We start from the raw sequence: 14,317 nt of genomic DNA, 5'->3' as shown, positions 1-14,317 counted from the left end.
ATGAGACAAAGGAAAAATTAGGTAACATAAAGGTCTCGACCAGGTCACAGGTTGAGTTATTTGGCCATACTCAGTAAGCCAGTCATGTGCTCAAGTAAATTTACGTGTGTCTCCAGAGTTGAGGGAGTCCAAACAGCTGCATGATAAGGGGATGCTGTGTTTCGAGAAGGTCCAAAGACTAAAGGCCCCACATGCCTTATTGTCAAACACATACACCAACAGATAGGTTGTTCTATCCCCCAGAGAGAGATCGAGTGAACTGAGCAATCACGGCCACTCAAGACAATGCTTGTGATTCCACCAGTTGCGACGCAGCGCCTTCCAGAAGCCTCCAAGAAGCGACTCTCCGCTCTGCTGCACAAAAAATACGTGCTAGGTCCATTTGTGACAGCGCCGCGTGCATTGTAGGCCTAGTGTCTCGGTCTCTCCAGCATCTCGGCTAAAACAGATACTGCTACAAACAATGTGTCAAAATGTGTATTTGTATGTATTTCAACTTGAAAGTCTGATCAACATTTGGTATAGGCTATAGGTAGAATAGTAGAATATAAAAGTGCCTTACCCTTAATGGGAAATAACCATGGGAAAAGAAGCAGCATCTATTCTCAAACTCCACTGCTAATCGTAATTCTTCCTTTTGGCCTCTGTCGTCTTCAGTTTGACATTATCCTAACTTTCCACTCACACACACACACACGTGATTGTATTTGAATGGTGTAAGACACTTACACATAGGACTATTTACATAACCATAATATTTGACAGTTACATGGATTTGAAGGGCAGGGCAATGCTGGCATATACCAAAGGATTTAAAGGCCTATGCTGGTTGGTATGAATAATAAAGAAAGATCGAAACACTAACAATAAAAATCTATCTATCTATCTATCATTATAATACATTTAATATGCATCTTATAATACATCCATTATTCATCCATCCACATCGCCTCTGGACTCTCTTTCCCATGAGCACTATCGACCATTCACAAGATCACGAGACTCATCATGGGACCGTGTAGCCTTTAACCTACTGCAGCAGTGTTTTGGGTCACCGATGCGGGCAGTATGGCGGTAGAAACCATCGCACCTGACTGGGAGTTTGACCGTTTTGACGACGGTTCACAAAGTGAGTACAGCGTCCAGTCCTGACCTGTAGTGAAACATAGCGACGTGCTGTTCTAAAGTGTAGCTAATACATTAACGTTAGCTTCCAGTGCTAGCTTACGATGTTAGCAAGATGCTTTACCACTAGGCACCGTCTAGTTTCTGGCACGGAACAAATCTTACTCTTAATTGCAAACCAATGGATACCTTTAAAATTGTTTCACTTTTTTAACGTTGCTTCAATTGAACGTCCAGCATATCCAGGCCCGTTGTAATGTTAAGGGTTAATATTAAGTGACATCTAAGTTAGCTAACATTAATCACCGCCATTAGCTACAGCTGTTCAGTTTGACAGCCACTTGAACGACACTTGAGTAATTTTGACAGTAGCTAGTAGTAAAACGGCACGAATGGCGGACTGTAACGCAAACTTTAGTCCATTAAAGCAAACAAAATGAACAATGGTGACGTTTAGTTACGAAATTGTAAGTTCGTGTTGTTTTATGTGTGGCAGGTATTCAGTGCCCCCCCCCCCCAATAGAAATAAGCCCTGCTGAAGTGCTGAACGTTTATCAAACCCTTCACCCTACAGAAATACACACAGAGGTTCAACTGAAGAACTACAGCAAATTTCTGGAGGACTACACCTCCCAGCTGAGGGGTATCGAGGAAGCTCTGGATGACTCCATCGGAGATGTGTGGGACTTCACTCTGGACCCCATTGCCCTGAAGGTAAAACACTAGTGATTGTACATGAAACTTGAAAAGACTGCCATTGCTTTTACACAATCAAACTTGTGCAACTTCCTTCACAATACCTTCTACTCTCTTTCAGCTTATCCCATATGAGCAGTCATCATTATTGGAGTTAATTAAAACAGACAACAAGGTAAATAAAGAAACAGAATCTGTAATTTTTAAGTCTCGTATCCAAAGTTTTTTTTTTTTTGATAATGACTATTATTTTGTCTTGTGTGCAGGTTCTGAACAAAGTCATCACAGTTTATGCTGCGCTCTGCAGTGAAGTGAAGAAGCTCAAGTATGAGGTAAGCACAGTCAAAACGGTGCATTTTGTGCTATTGTGAGGTTAGCTTGGTTTGTGTTTTTTGTCATATCTGCCCTGTTTGAAGGATAGGATACTGTGTGTATCCTTGAGGTCTACGAAATGTGATGAATGCATTCCCTTCCTTTTTTAAAACCCTTGCAAAGCCGATTTCTAAAAGTATTTTAAATCCAGCATTGTTTACATCCATGCTTACTAGCTTGTAGTCTCCGTCCCTGCCTTTGCTGGCGCATTGCTGCATATCATGATGTGTTACCACCACCTGTAGATCAGTGTGACACAATTGGCAGGACTGTGTATCGCATCACAAGATGAGCAAAACAGGGAAAACCAACTCCACAGCGTTACTAAAGGTCTAAACCTTTTAAGCAACATCTCTCTAAACAGATGGTAATATCCTTGGTTTGTGGTGTTCATGCGAAATACTGAATCTGTGTCCTGAATTTATGTGCCCTTGCAGGCAGAAACCAAGTTTTACAATGGCTTATTGTACTATGGAGAAGGAGGTAATCTGCTATTACTAGTTACTTTAATGTTTGTCCTCCGTGGTACACAGTGCTTCTTGATTACAAAATAAGACGTATATGTGCATTTGTGTTACAGTGTCTGACACTAATGTTGTTGAAGGAGAGTCCCAGATTCAAATGGGCAGATTTATCTCATTCCTTCAGGTAGGCAATGGATACTTTCTGTCTTAATGTACTGTAGTTTGAAATCCAGACTACATTGATAGTTTCTCTCTTTGTCTTTTGGTAGGAACTGTCCTGTTTTGTGTCAAGATGTTATGAAGTGGTGGTCAACATTGTTCATCAGCTGGCTGCCATCTACAACAGCAACAAGTAAGATCCATCAACTGAAGCAAGTTACACAGTGAATGTCCTGTTCTTGTTGGATTGGCTCAGATACCCACGTTGTCAAAAGAGCCTTTGTGCACTTTACATGCAGACAAAACAACAATTTACAGCCTGCATTTCTGGTTTAAGTACTTATTGCGTGTTTGGCTCTGTTACAATGCAAAAAGAACATGTGCAAAAGCATTTCTCCTCTCAAATCTTAGGGGTGCAACAAAAATCATTGAGTCGTCAGGTGTCCATTTCCAGGTGGGTTTTAAGATTTGGTTAGGCGTATTCATGTCTTTAATTTCTTTTCTCTATCTCATCTATCTAAATATTTCTTAGCACGTCTGTTATGTGTTCCCTCTGCAGATAGTGTACGAACATCTGGGGGAGTTGTTAGTAGTTCTGCTCACACTCGATGAAATAATGGAAAATCATGGCACACTAAAAGATCACTGGAAGATGTATAAAAGGTTAACACACACACACACACACAGCTATTGCAACCAATGAGACAAAGGAAAAGCAAAATTCCAGAAATTCAAGTTTTTGGGGTACTGAAGACACATTTATTAACATTTTAAACTATCTGAATGATTGATAATTACTGAAATATGTATTAGATTAGATGTGCTTAGAAAAGCAAAACACAACGTTAATAATATGCAGTAAAGTGCATCTATTATTGCTATTTAGCCCAATTTCTATATATATATATATATATATATATATATACACACACACACACACCATAAGTATAACATGACCAACAAAATTCTTGCTTTCAGTTTAACTAAAATATATGTACATTGATCTGACCTAGAAATAATTTGTATTATTTCCAACATTTTCTGCATCTATACCTAGTTTCATCTCTTTAAACCAGATAATAGTTTATGATTTATTTCAACATACTTGCTTTAATATATAATGCTTCTGGGATATTGCTCTTCTGTAATTAAATCCTCCTGTTGTAGGTTGTTGAAATCTGTGCACCATAACCCGGGGAAATTTTCCATTCCTGAAGAGAAGCTGAAACCATTTGAGAAGCTTCTGCTCAAGCTTGAGGGACAGATGCTGGATGGCATGATACTGCAGGTGACCTAATTTCTTTCAGACCTTTATTCATTTTCTGAGGTTGAGGTGTTTGCTAAAAACAAACAACAATCTTTTTAACAATGAACAGTTGAGTCAACACATTCTGTTCATGTTGTTTACAACTGTGCGACAGGCCTGTGTGGAGCAGAGATTCGATGATCCTGGGGAAGGAGTAGCTGTTGCCAAAAACAGCGCTTTTGCCGAGGAGTTTGCCTTCAACATTCGCACCATATTCACCAATGTCGAGTCCAAAATTGGTCAGTTTCTCTTGTCAGGATAGACTGGTTTCACCTCACTTTCCTGCAACTTCCAAGTGAATTTAAGTGTGTTGTGTCTGTATTGTTTTCAGGCGAACCTTCAGAGATTGACCAGAGAGATAAATATGCCGGCGTCTGTGGTCTCTATGTGCTTCACTTTCACATCTTTAGGTGTGTTGACAAAAAGTTCTACAAGGCACTGCTCGACGTCTGTAAAAAGGTAGTTCAGCGTTCTTGGCCTGCCTCTTTTCTCTATCTGCGACAGCCCTCCCTCATGTTTATTTTTTCTTAATCTCACGTAATGGAAACCCCTCGCTCACGTGTATTTGTGTCTGCCCCCTCCGCTAGGTTCCAGCTGTCACTCTGACTGCAAACATCATCTGGTTTCCTGACACTTTCCTCCTCGCTAAGGTCCCAGCCGCTGCTAAACTGATGGATAAGAAGGGTCTACAGGCCATCAGAGCGCAGAGGGACACCTACCTGCAGCAAAGAGCTCAGGCACTAACAAAGTCAGTGTGGACAAAAACATTTATTTAGTTAAAGTTAGATTGATAGAATCTGATTGTTTCTAGTGTATCTTCTCTTCAGGGATGTTCAGTCCTACTACGTGTTTGTAACTTCCTGGATGATGAAGATGGAGTCCATTTTGTCCAAGGAGCATAAAAGCGACAAGTTAGCAGAAGACCTGAACAGCAGGTGTAATGTCTTTGTGCAGGTATGGACTGACAGTATTATCCATTAACAAGGCTCAGCAGGACTACAGAGTAGGACATGGCATTCCCCTTTTTTCCAATTCTTCTTCAAACACAGCCTTAAATACACTTAAGATGCATTAATTATCCTCAAAAACAGCCAAATACCTGTGTTGTTTTTATCTAAACAAGCTCTCTATAAGATCCATTTTATAAACTGACCACACAAGATGTAAAACATGGTGAGCTTTTACATACAAGTTGAAAATATAACCTCTTAAATAACAGTTCCCTTTGTTTCCTGTCCCTCCTGTCCCCCACAGGGCATCCTGTATGCATACAGCATCATCACCATTATCAAAACCACCATGAACATGTACATGTCGATGCAGCGGCCCATGACCAAGACATCTGTCAAAGCTCTGTGTCGACTGGTTGAATTGCTCAAGGTGTGTGTACCTTTTTAGAGCGTTTGCATGCTTTTCACCATTGTCTGTTTGAGTAAAACTAATAAGGTCAAGACGCATGATGTCTCTGTCCCCTCAGGCTGTGGAGCACACATTTCACAGGCGGTCCATGGTCGTAGCAGACTCGGTTTCTCACATCACTCAGCAGCTGCAGTCACAGGCCCTCAACGCCATCGGCATCGCCAAGGTAAATGCCGACGCGCACAGTTTGTGGAGTAGCAAAGGAGTTGTGACATAAATGTTTATATTTGTTTGTAATTAGAGGTCCAACTTTATCTTGTTGGTATTCCCTTAAGAAAAGGGTGATCTCCGAAAAGAAGTACAGCGAGCAGCGGCTGGATGTGCTGTCGTCTTTGGTGCTGGCAGAAAATGCTCTGAGTGGACCCAGCACAAAGGAGCGACGCCTGGTGGTGTCTCTGGCACTGTGTGTCGGCACGCAGCTGGTACGTTGGCACAAGTCGGTGGTTGATGGGATACAAACACTTCTGTTTCTTTCATTTGAATCTTAGCTTGACATTGAAATATCTTGCTGTCTTGTAGAAAACGTTTAAAGATGAGGAGCTGCTTCCACTGCAGCTTGTGTTGAAGAAGCTGGATCTGATAAGTGAGCTGAGTGAGAGGTGGGGTTTGGTTTTTGATTTATTTAAGTTGAACAAAATGTTTTAGTCTGTGCACGACGCAATCTGTTTTTGCTAAGTGATGAACCCTCCAGGCAGCGGTGAAAACCGATTTCAACATCTTGTGGAATAGACAGCCAGTTGTTGTGCTGTGATGTCTCATAGGCAAATATCTTGCACCGTAGTTTTGAGAACAGGCTAAAACAAACACTTCATATAAACCAAATCATTAAGATGCTGACATCTCAAATACACATTCATCCCTTTGGCAGGCGACTGTCATCGAGTATCTGTTGAAACCAAAGGCGGAAAGAGTACTAGAATATTGTGCTCAAGTCTCAAAGTACTGTTACTTTAAAGACTTTTTATAATACTTGTTTACACATTTGCTTAAATAGGACAGACGGATGCCCCTCGGCCGGTTAACATAAACGTACGTGTATCTCTTCAGCTGAGTGCAGTGTCCCATGATGGGTTAGCATTTTACTGGAATTGTACCTTGTACCTTTTTTTTATACACACACACCTGCTGATATATCTCCTTTCTTCTGTTCCTTTCTCACAACTTAATGTGACTTCTGTTTCTACTCTAACATATGTGACTTAAAATTTAGCAAAGTATGATCAACTGAAAAAGTACTTTAATTAAAAGTAAAATTACCAATTTTATAAAAGTACAAAGTCAAACGACTCAGTTTGAGTAACGAGAGTAAATGTAAGTCATTGCTTCCACCCCTGGTAGTTACTGGCATCTGACAACTTGCTATTGTTGGACCTTGTCAGAACTATGTGTACTGTACGTTCTTAGCACGAATCCTTTCATGTAGGCAATTTGACGTTTTCTTTGACCTACTTTAGGAGTCTTAAGTAGGCATACTTAGGGACTGTTTTCCTTTATTCCTCAGGGTCAAGCTGCAGTGCAACTGTAGTTTCCTTTACTGGCACCGAGCTGTGTTTCCCATCTACCTAGATGATGTATACGACCACGCCATGGACGCAGCACGAATACACGTAAGACTGATCGCACGCACGATCTTTCTTTGAGATGTTACGTGGGCGAGACTTGTTACCCTGTCCGCAAGGATCACAAAGGATTGTTTTTAATCAATTTAAGAGGAAACCTACGTTGTTGTATGGACTTTTGAAGTTGTGATTTACTGCTTTACCCGACACATTGAAGACTGGATCTTCTAACTTATAGAAATTGTCTCTTTGTTTGTTTGCTTTTAAATGTTTCTCTTCTGCTTATGTTTGATTGGCTTCCTGGATGATGTCTATGATTGGCTGGAGCAGTACATGTTTAGTGCGCTGCGGGACAGCGTGCCGTCCATGTTACACGCCAAACACATGGAATCCTGTGACCAGCTACTGGAGAGCTACGACAAGGAGATCATGGACGTGTTTAACGAGGTGAGAACAGATGACATAAAGTAGCCAGGTAAAATAAGGATGTTGGAGGATAAAGCGAGAGGCAGAAAGAGGGAATATACAGATTGGTGCACCAGCATCGGGAGGTTTGATTTAAATAATTTTGTGTAAATCGAACAAATTACCAGTGTTGCAGTCACACGTTGCTGTTTCTGGGGTACGTTTTGTGAGCCTTGTTCTCAGTTTCTTCTGGCTTTTAACTCTCGTAGCACCTGCTGGACAAGCTGTGTAAGGAGATTGAGAAGGACCTGCGTCTCTCTGTTCACACACATCTGAAGCTGGACGACAGGAACCCTTTCAAAGTTGGCATTAAGGACCTTGCCCACTTCTTTTCCCTCAAGCCCATTCGATTTTTCAACCGCTTCATCCATATTAAAGGTGATGAAAAACTGTTCATACATCTGCACGCAAGGGCATAGGTTTCATTTCAACATTGGGGGGGACACATTAAGTGAGGGGTCTGGGGGGGGGACACATTAAGTGGGGGGTCTGGGAGTCCAATTTGTGCCTTTTTTGAAAAACACTTCTGATGGCTGGTCAGAAGTTTTTTTTTTTTGTTTTTTTTTTTAAGACATTTGGTGGAATCTTTCACTTTGTACAGCTAATTTTGAACATCTTTGTCATTTTCTAATAGCATCTACTGCACTTATTGGAATGAAAAAGCATGCATCCCATGATTTGTTTCTATCATTTATATTGATGTAAATTCAAATGCAGACTAAAATGTGTTGGTAAGAGGATTAAACAACTCAGGCTGAGATGCCCTCTGAGCGTTGTCACTATTTCAGTTGCAACTACGTTTGTTTAATTATTTCCTTCAGTGCAAATACGAATTAATCTGCTTATCTGTGTGATGTCTCACTGGTGCTGTGTGTGCCGTGTTATGCTGACACCAGCTTGGGAAACTGTAAGGCAAGGCAGCTTTATTTGTATAGCACATTACAGCAACAGGGCAATTCAAAGAGCTTTACATGAAAACAGATTAAAAAATTAAAAACAGATAAAATACGAGAGGAAAAAAAGTGCAGTATAAGAAATTAAACATTGAAGAGCAAGATGATGTTGAGGGTGTAACTGACAATGATTTGTCTTATTTATTTGTTATGTCCTTGCAGCCTATGTGACCCACTACCTGGATAAAACGTTCTACAACCTAACCACTGTCGCTTTGCATGACTGGGCCACCTACAGTGAGATGAGAAACCTCGCCACGCAGCGCTATGGACTTACCATGACGGAGGCACACCTGCCCAGCCAGACCCTGGAGCAGGTCTGTGTGCTTACAAAATCATGTCAGTTAAAGAAGTATAGGTGATAAATGGTTGATTTATAACTGGATCCCCTGTTTTTGTTCTCATCAGGGTTTGGACGTTCTGGAGATCATGAGGAACATTCATGTTTTTGTCTCACGCTACCTTTATAACCTCAACAACCAGGTAAGACACGTAGCCTCCATATTCCCCTTCTCTCTCTTGACTCAAGCAGGTGTCTGTGCATTATATACAGTTGTTGCTTTCCAACAGATCTTCATAGAAAAGGCCAGTAACAACAAGCACTTGAACACCATCAACATCCGTCACATCGCCAACTCTATCCGGACCCACGGCACAGGCATTATGAACACCACGGTGAGTATAGTGTGTGTGTGTGTGTGTGTGTGTACCTTTTCTCTCTCAGATATGGGTGTATCGAGGGTTTTTGGCTTACCTGTTGCCCATCTTTTCTCTTCTTTTGTCAGGTGAATTTCACCTACCAGTTCCTGCAGAAGAAGTTTTACATCTTCAGTCAGTTTATGTACGACGAACACATCAAGTCCAGACTCATCAAGGACATCCGCTTCTTCAGAGAAACAAAGGACCAGACTGATCAGAAGGTAAGGAAAGGCTCAGTCCAAATTCATTAGTGTTTGTCATGTTAGGCTTTAGTTTGGTCAGATGGTTATTGAGCCCCAACTGGTGAGAGCTGGAAACTGAAATCCAGTGGTTGGCGGACAGACACAGACTTTCAGTAAATCCAGGGACTCTTTTAGATTTTCTGTTCCTGGAACCAGTTGGCTGTCTAATCCTCCTGAAGTTTCTGTTTTGCAAATACTGTGTTATCATATCACTAGGCCCAATAACTTGTCTCTCTGCCACCAGCTCCTGTTCAGCTGTTGTTGTCCGTGTTTTTGTTGTAGTATCCATTTGAGCGAGCTGAGAAGTTTAACCGTGGCATCAGGAAGTTGGGCATTACTCCTGATGGACAGAGCTACCTGGACCAGTTCAGACAGCTCATCAGCCAGATTGGTAAAAAACAAAACAAACCCATACGTACATGTCGATCTGTTCTTGACATATAATCTGCTGGCAAATGTAAACCAACACCAATTTGACCCTGTTTTCTTCAAGGTAACGCCATGGGCTATGTGCGTATGATCCGTTCTGGAGGCCTCCACTGTTGCAGCAGTGCTATCAGGTAAAAAGGAGATGTGTACATTTTGTGCTAATATGAATGTCTGATAGGATGGTCTTGGGCTGAATCTGAATAATTTAATGACCTAATTCTTTATCTCAGATAAGAAGTCTTTTTTTTTTTACAGTTGCCCTAAAACCTCCGTTGTAGTTGACAGACTGGAAATCCACCTGTTTGTTTATCTTTTTCTTTTGTTAATTTGCGGCTTTTGCCCTGTTTACTCCAGTCCTTCCCCCAGGACTCGTCCTAATAAAAGTAGTTGAGTAAAATAACCCTCCGCTACTTTCATTTCATTCATTTTTATTGTGGGGGGTGTATGTATACCTACGCCTATGTATACTAGAGCTGGGCAATATATCGATATTATATTAATATCGTGATATGAGACTAGATAACGTAATATGGCATAAGTGTTGTCTTTACCTGGTTTTAAAGGCAGCATTACAGTAAAGTGATGTCATTTTCTGAATTTACCAGACTGTTGTAACTGTTCTGTTATTTGCCTTTACCCACTCAGTCATTATATCCACATTACTGATGATTATTTATCAAAAATATCATTGTGTAAATATTTTGTGAAAGCATCAATAGTCAACACTACAATATCGTTGCGGTATCTATTGAGTTATTTGGTCAAAAATATCGTGATATTTGATTTCCTCCATATCGCCCAGCCCTAATGTATACACGTACAGAATATATCAGTCAACACAAAAAAAACCAAGGAAAATGTCTGACATTTGGTGGAATCTTACCATTTGTACAGCAAAATTCTTTGTCATTTTCTAATGGTATCTACTGCACTGAAAAAGTCTTGGGCTGAAACTGCCTTAAAGTCTCTGAAATGCCTGATTAATTAACTGGATACATTCATGTTGTTTTATGTAAATATTAGGTTAACTTATGTTTCTAGTGTTTTCTGTTGTATCTCACTAGTATGTTTTTGTGTCTGTGTCATCTCCAGGTTTGTCCCCGACCTGGAGGATATAGTCAACTTTGAGGAGCTGGTGAAGGAGGAGGGACTGTCGGAGGACACCCGGAAAGCTGCTAGGTAGGGCATTTGAAAAACCCTGCACTTATGTCTTCAAATTATAACTTGCATGTGTTTTTTCTTTTTTGTGGATGTGTCCCTTTTGTGGACTGGGGTTATTTTAAATCCATTGTCAGCTCCAGTAGGTGTTTGGGTTTAATGTTTCTGTCAAGCACACGAGATACTCGAGATATTTTCAGTGTAGTTCCATTTTTACACCTGCAGAGGGCACCACAGCTAGAGAAAATGTAAAGGAAACCTCACCTGCTGTTTGCACAGTTCTTCTTCAATGTTGTGTGTCCTTCCCAGTGTCCTAGATTCAGTGTTGGGAGATCTGACCAGCAACTCTGCAGAGGGGACAGAGTACTTCAAGATGCTGGTGGCGGTGTTTGCACCCGAGTTTCGCAGTGCCAAGAATATGCACCTGAGGAACTTCTACATGATTGTACCCCCGCTGGTCAGTGTTCGAGACCTTTCTGTTGTGTCTGCGCTACTACCTGTCACGCTCTTTTCTCTGCCTATTTGTTTTTCTTTACCTCCCCTCTCTGTGTTTTGAATCGATTTTAAAAAAACAAAACAAATCTCTCCCATAGACGGTGAATTTTGTGGAGCACTCCATCAGCTGCAAAGAGAAACTCAACAAGAAGAACAAAACCGGAGCTGCTTTCACAGATGATGGCTTTGCCATGGGTGAGTGAGTGGGCTCCGGCAATGAGTGCGTGCACTACACAACATCAGCTTCATGCTCGCCACTCTGCTTTGTGGCTGTTGACTCACTGTCTTCTTCCTCTCTAATACCGCCGTTTCCCTCGCTCTCGCAGGTGTGGCCTACATTCTGAAGCTGCTCGACCAGTATCTGGAGTTTGACTCTCTGCACTGGTTCCAGGCCGTCAGAGATAAGTACAAGAAAGAGATGAATGCTGTGGTGAAGGAGCAGAGCGTCCAGTCTGCCAGCCAGGATGAAAAGTTGTTGCAAACTATGAACCTCACTCAGAAGAGGCTGGACGTCTACCTTCAGGTACAGTGCCTGTTGGCATGTCAAAGATGCACACACACACACACACACACACAAAACAACCCCCTCCAACTGGGGGATGTTGACAGGAAGTATAATGTTGCCATGGAGTCTGAGTTTTTTTTTTTTGCCTAAATGTTTGACGTTTTGGCAGCATTAAACGTATGCTGAATTAGCTATTGGCAGTTCCTGTTTGCTGTTTGGATGTACAGACTGTCACTAGATGACTTTGCTACTGTAGAAAACTTAAAAACATGATGATTCTCAGGCATGTTCTGACATTTTAAGGAACTTAAAGGAGCACCTGCTGGGGAAGCCACTACAGAGTGCAGAACAGCCAAAGAAATGTGTGCAACTGCCGGCAACAAAACGCGGTGGAGAGCCTAAGAGTCTGGGCGTTCATTTATCATGTGTGTACTGTAGGATAGACGGCATCACTTTTTGGCACGACACCGGTAGCCCACTGAGAAGACGTGCTTGGGCTCTCCGTTGGTAGCAGAGCCGGTGAACTGCAATCAATGAGCCGCCATGTAGGGATGTAGCAACTCCCCCGATTTATGGATGTTTAGTCACGATGGACGTAAGGGATCATGATATCCTCGGTACGTGTAGGTCAAACTGAATATATAAACAAATTAGTTTTAAAGGACCTTAATTGCCTCAATGAGGTGTGTGTCACAGACACTGCCGCTGCTCCGGCTGCTGACAAATCAGCAGGCCATACAACGATAACTAGCTTCCTGTTGTTTTTAGAACACTGCGGTGCAGCTGTCCCTTTCTCCTCACACAGTAACTTTTGCCTCTCGTCTCTCCCTCCGTGTCTCCATGTAAAGTAGTTGTTCACTCTGACCTCTTTGTCTTCCTTTTCACTTCAGGAGTTTGAGCTGCTCCACTTCTCATTAAGCAGCGCCCGGATCTTCTTCAGAGCAGACAAGACTGCAGCCGAGGAGACTCAGGAGAAGAAAGGTTAGGTGGTGTTGTAATGATTAATGGAGTCTTTTAATTATGCAAAACCATCCTGTTATACAGGCTTTTTGAAGATGATTTTTTTTTCATAGAAAGATAGTACCCCAATTAATGAAGGGTGAGGTCAGTGTGTCTTCATCCTCCTTTTTAGATCTCAGAAAAAAAACTTACATGCCATTGTTTGTTTGTTTTTTCACCAGAAGAAGCTTCCAAAGCAGGAGGTACAAGCCCCACTGAACCTGCCTCAAAGTGATCATTGTTCACAACTTGAGTTCTGACAAATGAGGGGAGTATGTGCCTGGCCACAGGAGGAAGTTTGGCAGGATGTGTATGTAGTTCAGGGAGAAACGACCGTAAACTGGATGAAACAACAGACAATCGAAGGATATTGTTTCTCTTTACGTCCCATGACAAAGCAGTCATCTCCATTAGAGAGAAAAAAAAGTGTGCTTAAGTGCTACTGCAGGAAGTGTCTTTTTGTTGTTTCCATTCTACAGAAACATCAATATAACATCTCTGCTTTTGAAGTGTTTGCAACATCTAAATAAATTCAGTTTGAATTTGTAGCATTTACGCAAGCGACTGGAATTTGAAAAGGTCAGGTGGTGTAACAAGTGTAAGGTGAAAGTGAATGCTTTCCTCTGCAACACTGCCTTCTGATACTTGTATACTTATACTTCTACTGGATCATTTTTCTATAGTAGAAGCACCAGCTGTATGCGTGTCCTCTGCTAATCCGAGACAAATTCAATGACTGATTTGCATTTCTGTTTTCATTTCCTTACTTTGCTCTGTGTCCAATGTACTAATTGTGGTTGTTCGTGGCCTTTAATGGCATCTTTGTTCATAATCCCTCTGTAGATTACAGCACAGTAACGAGGACTCTTGAGAATGTTTCCAATGTATAATGTTCTCATGTTTGTGTGCCATTATTGTCTACTGCTAGTTTTAGTTTTGTCCATTTTTATACATTGTGTGAATGTATGTGCCTTTCTAAACTGTGGATGCCTGGTTCCATAACCTAATTCATTTAGAAATAATGCATCTAAACACGAGATTCTGGATGTAGCCTAGTGCACGACTTTAATTATTTCTCTGCAGCACTGGAGATGTATCATTACATTTTTATTTCCCAATTTTATATTGATCAATGTGAATGAGGCCATAATTGGGTCTAAATTACATTCCATGAATTGACTTGAAGAGAAAGTTCTGTAAAGTCTTTTAAGACTAATAAACCTTGCAACAACAGAATGTAATGTCTCAATGATAAGTTTGTAATGGAAGCCT

At 41.3% G+C, this 14,317-nt stretch overlaps 1 protein-coding gene across 2 annotated transcripts; it reads left to right on the top strand.

Annotated features, from left to right (window-relative positions):
• The first annotated feature begins 1,000 nt into the window (after window positions 1-1,000).
• washc4 (WASH complex subunit 4) lies at window positions 1,001-14,281 on the top strand. 2 transcript variants are annotated; one of them, XM_078257591.1, is made up of 33 exons: window positions 1,001-1,129; window positions 1,700-1,839; window positions 1,943-1,996; window positions 2,088-2,153; window positions 2,631-2,676; window positions 2,774-2,841; window positions 2,927-3,009; window positions 3,228-3,270; window positions 3,376-3,479; window positions 3,984-4,104; window positions 4,238-4,361; window positions 4,454-4,581; window positions 4,710-4,870; window positions 4,950-5,076; window positions 5,377-5,502; window positions 5,600-5,707; window positions 5,817-5,963; window positions 6,061-6,140; window positions 7,043-7,148; window positions 7,431-7,547; window positions 7,775-7,943; window positions 8,681-8,835; window positions 8,927-9,001; window positions 9,089-9,193; window positions 9,304-9,438; window positions 9,742-9,850; window positions 9,953-10,019; window positions 10,981-11,067; window positions 11,356-11,503; window positions 11,640-11,736; window positions 11,868-12,064; window positions 12,937-13,027; window positions 13,231-14,281. In XM_078257591.1, exons 1-33 carry the CDS (start codon window positions 1,069-1,071, stop codon window positions 13,278-13,280), a joined length of 3,495 nt encoding a protein of 1,164 aa, XP_078113717.1. In that variant the 5' UTR covers window positions 1,001-1,068; the 3' UTR covers window positions 13,281-14,281. The 2 variants fall into 2 exon arrangements, with proteins under 2 accessions (XP_078113717.1, XP_078113716.1); XM_078257590.1 differs by having other exon boundaries at window positions 1,002-1,129; window positions 13,228-14,281.
• Window positions 14,282-14,317: the final 36 nt, after the last annotated feature.

Source organism: Sander vitreus, chromosome 8 (assembly GCF_031162955.1).
Source record: "Sander vitreus isolate 19-12246 chromosome 8, sanVit1, whole genome shotgun sequence".
Lineage (NCBI taxonomy): Eukaryota > Metazoa > Chordata > Actinopteri > Perciformes > Percidae > Sander > Sander vitreus.
The sequence above is the reverse complement of the archived record's forward strand: the minus strand, read 5'-3'. Positions and strand labels throughout refer to the sequence as shown.

Excerpts from the sequence above, each read along its gene's own strand:
- washc4 (XM_078257590.1), top strand. The coding sequence starts at position 1,069 with ATGGCGGTAGAAACCATCGCACCTGACTGGGAGTTTGACCGTTTTGAC. Across the intron at positions 1,997-2,087 it reads TAATTAAAACAGACAACAAG|GTTCTGAACAAAGTCATCAC; the intron begins GTAAATAAAGAA and ends TCTTGTGTGCAG. Across the intron at positions 5,708-5,816 it reads ACGCCATCGGCATCGCCAAG|AAAAGGGTGATCTCCGAAAA; the intron begins GTAAATGCCGAC and ends TATTCCCTTAAG.